This window comes from Grampus griseus (assembly GCF_964374135.1).
Source record: "Grampus griseus genome assembly, chromosome: 14".
Lineage (NCBI taxonomy): Eukaryota > Metazoa > Chordata > Mammalia > Artiodactyla > Delphinidae > Grampus > Grampus griseus.
The window spans coordinates 37,028,236-37,037,186 of record NC_139008.1 but is presented as its reverse complement, the minus strand read 5'-3'; the positions used below and the strand labels follow the sequence as shown (position 1 = coordinate 37,037,186).

At 60.3% G+C, this 8,951-nt stretch overlaps 1 protein-coding gene across 1 annotated transcript; it reads right to left on the bottom strand.

The window, feature by feature from the left end:
* Nucleotides 1-1,360: 1,360 nt before the first annotated feature.
* PRSS27 (serine protease 27) lies at nucleotides 1,361-8,659 on the bottom strand (the record flags this gene model as incomplete). The annotated part of the gene is given in 9 exon segments (XM_082670420.1): nucleotides 1,361-1,654; nucleotides 2,105-2,274; nucleotides 2,655-2,926; nucleotides 4,040-4,202; nucleotides 4,860-4,886; nucleotides 8,201-8,318; nucleotides 8,322-8,348; nucleotides 8,350-8,358; nucleotides 8,627-8,659. Coding segments are annotated over 9 exon segments (1,113 nt in total).
* Between the last annotated feature and the right edge of the window lie 292 nt (nucleotides 8,660-8,951).

Genomic DNA, 8,951 nt, shown 5'->3' with positions numbered 1-8,951 from the left:
TGGCAGGAACATGCCCAGGCAAAGCAGAGCAGAGGCGAATTCAGTGTGTGTTCCCCACTCCATTCCCGGGGCCGGTCCACAGCAGGTTCCTGCTAAGTGCTTATTGATACGTTCCATAAATAGCCAGGCCTGCGTTCTCCCAGCACCTGCCGGGCCAGCTGGGCCTGTGCACGTGCTCACGTACGTGTGCATGTTTCTCTGTGTGTGGGTGTGCAAGTGTGTGCATGTACTAGCATGTGAGCATGGGTGTGCGTGTGTGGTGTGCGAGGCCCTGCCCTCTCAGGCCTCTTCGTCTGTTCATGGTCACTGAGCACGGCAGGAGGCTGGGTGCCTTTCAGGAATCAGCCCACACTGGGGAGCTGGCCGTCCGACTGCAGAAGGCCTGCCGTGGACATGCTGGGCCAGGCTGAGAACCCGGGGCCACCTCCGTGGGCAGCCGCACCATCGCGGCCAGGACAGGCAGGGCCAGAACGAGCTGGGGCCTGGGCTCTGAGACCTATTTCTGCTGGATTCCTGGTGGCCACAGGCCGTCACGGGAGGACTGGGAGGGGGATGGCGTGGAGCTACTGACAGGACAAGGGACGAGAAGGGGCAGCAGAGCTGGGGTGGGGCCCCTGGAGGCAGGGCCAAGCACCAGGCTCTCTGTGCAGGATTGCAGCTCATTCCTGAATTCCCCAGGGATCCTCGCAGAAACCATTAAAGACTGCTGCAAGGATGGCCTGAACCCCAAACTTTGCAGAAGGAAGAAGGAGGGGGTCCTGGCCCAGGGAGCTGCTGAAGCCTTGGCCTGTCTCAGTGGGGGGCCTGTCCTGCTGACCTCCACGGCCCCGAATGGCCTGGGCCTTGCCTCCTCTGTGTGACAGCCAAGAGAAGTTCAGGGTGATTCAGACATAGGCAGTGGGGGCTGTGCTCCCCCACGCCCCGCAGAGCCCCCCTCCTTCAGGACCCTCTGCCGGGCCCCCTGCCAGTGTCCCAGTGCCCAGAACAGGGCACCCCTTGGCAACACTCATGGTGACGACCACGTTGGCAAGGATGCTGAGGCGGGGGGGCGGGTCAGGGAAGCCCCTGTGAGGGGGTCAGGGCACAGGTGTCACAGGACTCGGGGATGTCTAGCCTCCAATGTGCCTGCTGTAGCTCCTTCCACTGGGGAGCCTCATCCGCCACACCCCCTGCCCAGCACCGGCCCCATCCTTCCCCGAGGGTCTACACCCAGGCAGCCGGCACTGAGGTTAGGGTTTTATTGGAGAGTGAACATAAATAAAAATAAGTGGGCGTTAGAGAGTAGGGAGAATTGGAGAGCTATTTACAAATGTACACCATAGGCTCCGGGGCGCCACTGGCCCACTGGCCTGAGCGCAGCTCAGAGGAAGGTGAGCAGGGCCATGAGGACCAGGAGGATGGCATGGGCTGCCAGGCAGGGTGCAAAGTTCCGACCGAGGGGCTGCTGGCCCCGGGGGTCCCGCTTCTGGCCACCCGAGCTAGGCCGCTGGAACTGCAGTTCTGGGATGATCCGATGGATCCAGTTATGGTGGGAGGTGACCCGGATATAGACACCTGGGCGGTTCCGGCGGGCGCAGCCCTCACCCCAGCTGGTCACCCCAGCCTGCAGCCATGACTGACCCACAAGGCACACCAGGGGGCCCCCCGAGTCTCCCTGCAGGTGAAGAAGAGGTACCGTTAGAGTCCACGGAGGCGCAAGAGCCAGACTTTGCAGCTACATGGGTGCACACATGCCTGTCTGCCTCCCTTTATCTGTTCTTCCCTGCCCAGGACCCACCCCCCCACCCCCACCCCGCCACCCAGTCCTTCCTCTCTGACCTGGGGTGCCCATTTCTCTAACATCCCCAGACTATCCACCCTGATTCATCTCAGGAGAGTGTGTTGAAAATGCAGTTTCCTGGGTCCCACTGCAGACCTGCTGCCTGACTCCCCCGGGTGGGGTCCAGGAATCTGCTTTCCCAGCTGGTCAAATGCACAGCCCTGTCCTGACCCCATGGGCCCGCCTCCTGGGGCCTTATCCCTTGTCCCAGGTGGGCTGGCTTCCACCTTGACTGGGGTCTGGGGAGCAGGGCTCAGCCTTGGCACGGCCCACCCTGGTCCCTACCTTGCAGGCGTCCTTCTTGCCCTCGGCGAAGCCAGCACACAGCATGTCGTCCTTGATGGTTTTCGGCTGGAAGCCGGGCTCAGAATCCTTGCTGTAGAGCAGGTTGCACTTGGGCGTGTCAATGATAGGCACAGCGAGTTTCTGCAGGATCCGGGGGTTGGGCAGGTGGTCTAGGGAGGGGAGACACAGCCTGCGACTCAGTGGACAGTCTTACTAAGGACTCCGGGGCCCTGGGTTCTTGAGAACCACAACTCTGTCCCTTCCCATTCTTGCTTGCGTTTAGACCTTCTCTTCTGGCTGGGGGCTTTGTGAGACAGAATTCCTTCTTCCCTCCTCCTACCCACCAGCCTGGGCTCTTTCTATTCCCCACTCTCCACTTCCCCATGCCTCCTCTTCCTGAGTCTACTGCCCCTTTCCCATACCTACTCCACCCATTTGAGTAGAGATCATGTGCACCAATATCAACAGAAAAAGATTGTTGGTTCAGAGTGGCCCCCACACTGCCTTCTCTAGGCATGTCCCGCATTCTCTCCTGGCCCTGCCCCATTACCTTGTTCACTGGGGTTGCCCCAGCCGGTGACCCAGCAGTTCATGCCCGTCTCAAAGATGACTGAGGGGTCAGGCACACACACAGGGAGGATGTAATTGGTGAAGGTCACAGGTGCCTCCAGCTCCACCAGAGCCACATCGGCACTAGAGGCCATGCCTTGGTACAGGGGGTTACTCTTGACCTGCTTCACCCGGGTGTACATGGCATGCGGCCCTGGCTTCGCCAGTTGCCGCACCCCCAGCAGGACCTGGCACAGGGATGTTTCAGAGGTGCTGGTGGGAGAGCAGAGAGCTGGTGTGAGGCAGCCCCACAAGGGCTTCACAGGTGGAGTTGGTGGAAGTTAAATGGAGATGGGAAAGAGGGAGGAGTTGGGCTCCCCATGGTGCCAACATCTCTCTGTACATTGTCTTCAAAAAAGTAATCTCCAGTGGGACATACATCAGGATGAGGTGGGTAAGGGGGTAGAAACTGAAGCAGCTTTAATTCCTGACTTTAATTCCCAGCTATACCCCGGCCAGCCTGGCGACCGTGGGCAAGTCACCCAGCAAGTTCTCTGTGACTCAACTTCCTTGTCTGTAAAATGGGGACACTAACATTCCCCACCTGAAAGGCTTGCTGTGAGGGTTGAAGGAGATGATCACCCACCAGGGTGCATCTGGGGGTTGGGCCTAACCTTAGGCAAGCCGCCTACTCCCTCTGAGCCCGAATATCTGAACTTAAAATGTGAGGTTTTAAAAGAATTGCAGAGCTGTGGTGAGGCAAGAGCCAAGATGCTTGGGAAACCCTGAAGGTCTAGGACCAGGTGGGTCATAGTATGGTAGTAGGGATTGGGTGACTTGGCCCTTTGGTTAGGGACGGCATAGGTGACCTTAAGGCCATTCTGCTCGAGTCCACCTGTACCCAGAGTCCCAGCCAGAAAGGGAGTGTCTTGGATTTGAGGTGTGGGAGGGGGACGGGGAAGAGGGCCAGGGCATGGGAGGAGCCTGCCAGCATCGGCAGGGGCAGGCCCCAGGTCTGGCAAAACACCTCACTGGTGAGACCAGCAGTAGGGGAGTGTACCCCTCCCAGCTGGGCTGGGGGGAGCAAGAGCCAGGAAGCAGGGGTTGCTGCTGGAAGCTGGCCCCAAGGTTGGACCTAAAGGGAGCTCTGGTAGGGAAAGCTCAGATAATGCAGACCGAACCCGCCCCCCATAGGTGGTCAGCCTGAGCGCCCCACACTGCAGCGGGTCGGCTCTGTCCGCGGTGCTGAAGCTGGGCGTTTTGCGGGGTTGGGGAGGTGTGGGAGGTGTTGTCCTGTCTGCATTGTCTGTGCCCCTGGTGGGGAGGGAGGCTGGCTGTGCTGGCGAGGGGGTGGGGAGGGGGAGCGTCGGGGCTCAGCCAACTCACTTGGAGAAGCAGTGCGCTGCAGTGAGGACCCAGCGCTCTGTGATGAGGCTGCCCCCGCAGAAGTGGCTTCCATTTCGCTGAATGCTGACCTGCCACGGCCACTCGCCCTCCAAGGTGTCCTGCCCGCCCACCATCCGGTTCAGCATCCTTGGGCTTCCGCAGGCTAGGGGAACACAGCCAGGGGTGCGCTCACTGGGGGCCAGTTCCATCGGCTCTGATTCCATACCCCCAAACCCACACTTTCACATTCTGTTCACTTCCCGGCCTCCCTGCCCCTGACCTGCTTGGGGACCTTAGGCAAGTCAGAGGCCTGGGCATCAGGTCAGCCTCTGACACAGGCAGACCCTTCCCAGCTCTGGGAAAGTCCCCCACAACCATGGGCCCCACTCCCTTCACCTGTGAAATGGTGACATCAGACCTACCTGGGGCGGGGAGTGAGATAACACGGGTAAAGGTCTTATCACAGAGCCTGACAAATGGGCTCCTGGAAGGTCAGTGGGTGTTGGGAGGGTCCCACGTAGGGTAGGTGAGTGGTCTTCCAACTCTGTCTTTACCTTTTTTTCTGTTGCTTTCCCTGCCCCCCTTCTCCATGCTTCCTGCCTTGATGGCCCTCTTGTGCCACCTGCACTGTGTGTCAGACCTTCCCCCTCCACTCCTGCCTGGGCTCCACAACTTTCCTGCACTGTGGGATTCCCTGTGCCCGGCCCATTCATTCTGGGTCTCATTCCAGGGGTGTGTGAGGGTGTGGGTTTCTGATTAGTCTTGCAGCTCTCAGACAAGCCCACTCCTATCCCCCGACCCAGGGGACTTGGATGCTTACCAGTTAATGCCTCAGCCTCCTGAGTCCCTGGAAATGAGAAAAAAGAGGGTGATCAGCCAACTTAGCTGAAGCTGAGGTCTGCTCCTCCCCGCCCCACCCACCACTGCTGGTCAGCGTAGCCCCTCATCTGCTCCACACGCAACCTCCTGAGGACTCAGCAGGACAGCCCACGGGGGGACCTGGCAGGAGAGGCCAGCAGCCTTCAGTTCCCCACAGGTCTGGCCCCCGAGATGTGTACAGGCCAGACATGTGGGCCAGAGCTCACCTGCAAGGGCAGACAAGCCCCTTGCCACAGGGGGAAACAATCAGGAGATGCCAGTGAGGGGACCCTGTCAGGGCTGACTCTCCTGTTTGGGGCAGGAGGACTCCTTCTTGTCCCCACAGGGCCTTCCCGCCACACCCCACACTCGTCCTGGTCAGAAGCTCTGCGGAGCATCCAGCCTTCGGCCCTGGTGCTGTGGGATCTCCCTCCCCATCCCTCTCCACCAGCCCGGGGCTGGGATGAAGGACGAGATAAAGGGAGCGGGGCTCCATGTCTGGCTGGAGTCCTGGGGCGACAGCCCAGATACTTGGGTCTCGGGGGAGTAGAGAAAGGCCAGCCAGTGGTTGTGGGTCAGTCCTTCCAAGATTCCAGATTCCCAGGAGCCAACCCCTCTCTCAGACATTCCAGCATGCTTGCAGTTGGAGCCCAGGGCACCCTGCTGGGCCATGGCATCCCTGCCCATGGGAGGGACAGGGGAGGTGTGAGGGTGGAACCGTTCGGTAATGGCCTCCATCTCCCCAATGATCCCCAATGGATCATTGCCCCCATGTCTCTGGACATAGGCACAGGGCCTGCTACTTGGCTTTGACAGGACCCACCCCCCCCCAGCCCGGAAACCCCAGCCAGGCCGACAGTCCCCAGCCCAGTGCCAGCAACACTCCAGAAATACCCGCCCTGTAGAGAGAGCCCCACTCACATATCTGGTTCACTGGGGGCAGATCTGATCAGAGCTGGGGTGGGGGGCTCAGGACAGCCTCTCCCCACCTCAGCCCTCAGTATTCCCCCTATACACCAGCCCCTCTTGGTAACCAGTTCCAGGCAGCTGAGGGGCCCTGGGGGCAGGAAACGACCAGGCTGAGCCACGCCTCTCTATGGGGTGCCCAAGGACCCTGGGGATTTTTACAGGACCCCCATTCTTGCAGTCTAAGGGGTGCACTCCCCAATGCTGGGGGTGCTGGATGAAGAAGCGGTGTGGGGGGGGAGCTGTGCTTGGAGCAAGAGGAGGAGGAGGGGCCTGAGGAGGCACAGGCAGGACTGGCCACTCTTCAAAGTAGAGGTGCCAAGCAGAAATGTGAGGGTGGAAGTAGTCAGCCCAGGCCAGCGGGGGGTGGGGGGGAGCAGGAATTCTGCCTGGACATTGATTTGTGTTAATGAGGTGCCTTTTTAAAATGCAAATACCCCCAGGAGGGCAGTTCCCTCCAGCCCCTCATCTTAGTATAATATGATTTAATTAGATTGATAACACCAGACCCCATGCTCTTTCTAAGGCTGATGCTTCTGCTGGCAAGATGCTCCCATTCACCTTGTCCTTGCCGGCATTAACGTGCTTTCAGGCTTGTTCCCTCCCTGTGGGACTTTTCCAGAGCCTTGTCCAGATTCTCCCCACAGCCATCCCCCCTCCCATACATGCAGATGGATCCTCCACTGCCTGCTCCCAGGATCAAGGGCACTCCCACCCTGCCTGGCAGCACACCCACCCCCTACCCCGTTAGAGCTCTGCAGTCTTCCTCACCCCAGCCTAATGCAACTCTGCTTCTCATTCGGATTGAGCCTTCTGGCCTCTGAATGTTTGCCCACAGCACCCCTTTCCTCCTGGTGTCTACAAATCCAGATTCTATATGGTCCTAATCCAGATCAGGCCTAACTGAAATGCCTCCTCCTCCAGGCAGCCCTCCTCGCTTGCACTGTCTGGGAAGCCTGGCTCCCTCTTCTGAGCTTTCTGTCCTCCTGCCTGGCCTCACAGAGCTCTGCTTACCTTGCCCTGGGGGTAGAATTGTTGTCTCATCTCACCTATGGGCTCAGGAGCTCTGTGAAGGCAGAGCCCACATCCAGGGGGCCTGAGCCCGGGGAATGTATAAGAGGGAGAGAATGGGAGCAGCTGTGGGAGCACGGCTGACCGGGAAGGGGTGATGTGGAGACCTGAACTCTGCAGGGTGGGTGTCCTATAGGGGCTGGGTGAGCTGGTGGGGGTGTCAGGCCCCTCCTCTGGGCCCAGGGCCCTCATGCTCCTGTAGCTAGTTGCTAGTGGGGATAGGAGAGACCCAAGGCTCTAGGAGGGAACAGCCAGGGATGAGGGGCAAAGACAGTGTTGAAGGAGTTCAGGCCTCTGGTCACAGCTGTTTGAGAGCCAAGTGCAGGCCGCTGTTTCCATTTTCGCAATGACCTTGGTTTCTCAACCCACCAGGAGCAATCACAGTGTTACACACCCTGGCAGAGATGGGCTCCCTCAAAGAACGCTGTGGTTCTTGAACCAGGAGGCCAGGGGAGGTAGGCGGGGCAGCGAGACCTGGAGAGGCCCTGTGGAGCCCAGGGAGGCTGGGGCCTCCCCACCAAGGTGCCGCCCTGGTGCCCTCCTCCCCTGGTGGAAAGCCTGGAGCCCTGGCTGAGTTGCAGCCTGGGGTGACCCGGCCTGGCCCTGGGAGGTGACTTAAGGACAGGGAAGTGAGGTGGCCCAGGAATGCGGGAGAGTTTCCCTGGCAGAGAGCAGCCCGCCCACTGGGAGGGGCCTGCAGGTGGGTCCCCTGGCTGGCACCTGCTAACCCTGACCCATGATTGGGAGAGGGGACAGGGGTTCAGGGCCTGCTCCTCCCATACCCTCCCTCTCTGGTGGGAGCTGGAGCCTGCACCCCTGTCCCCCTGCTCCCTGCTAAGCCCTCACCAGCCTCCCAAGGATCCCAGGCTCAGGCAGCAGCTCAGCTACCTCTCCCGGGCCCAGCAAACAGTGGCCCAGGGATTGGAGGGCAGGGGTTTTGAGTTCAGATCCTGCACCCATGCAGCCCTTGGAGAAGGGAGAGAGGCCCAGATGAGAGGAAGCAGAAGCGCCAAGCCCAGAGCTTGGCCGTGCTTGCCCAAGGCAAGGGAAGCAGGGTTATGGTTACTGCCTCTGGGCTCCTCCCGGGCCTGCATCCACACCCCAATCCAACTTCCCCACTTCACTCCCCCAGGTGGGATGTCTGGAACCTTCCCCCTGGGGCAAGGAGGAGAGGCCCGTGCTGCAGCCCCAGGCCTGGCCAGGGAGTGGGGGGCTTAGCTACAGCTCCAGGTAGGAGAGAGGGGCCCTGCAGCCTCTAGGACTCACCAAACCGCAGCAGCAGCAGGAGCAGGAGCAGGGCCACAGCCGGCACCTGCCTCATGGTCTTGGCCTGGCTGGAGTGCCCGACGGGCAGGGGACAGCAGTGGCAGGAGCTCCGTGAACACTAGCACAACATTCGGGGCTCCATGAAGTGGGGTTATATGCTGGAGATGAGTGTCAGCTTGGCTATGCCACTGGACCTGTCAGCCTGGCCCGCCCAGTTCCTCTCAGCAGGAAGGAGGCACCCCAGAACCCCGACTCCTCCATGACCTGGCCCTGAACCCCAAGGGGCCAGACCCCTCACCCTAAGACACCTTGGGGTTTGGGGGCCAAGGTGCATCTGCCCCATTTAGGTGCTTGTGGCATGGGGTTCCAACCCCCACCATGGCTGACCGCATCCCCCAACTGACCACAGGCCCCACATAAGCTGACTACAGTCTGCCCATGAGACCCTTCCTGTTTCATTCATTCATTTGTTCATTCATATTTATTGAGCATCTACTATGTACTGGACATCAGTGAAAGAAACAGAGTCCAGGACTGGGGCTTACACTTTTGGGGGGAGGGGGCATGGGCACGGAAAAGTCCAGGTCACCTGTGCTTATGGAACAAAGGAGAGCAGGGAAGGAGTCCGGAGCGGGGTCCCCAGTCGACCCCAGCGCTCTCACCGGCCCTCCCTCCAGGAAGTGGGTCCCAGCAGTCCCAGAACCGGCCCCAAGGTGGCCATGACCTCCCTTCCCCTGCCTCCCTCCCGTCC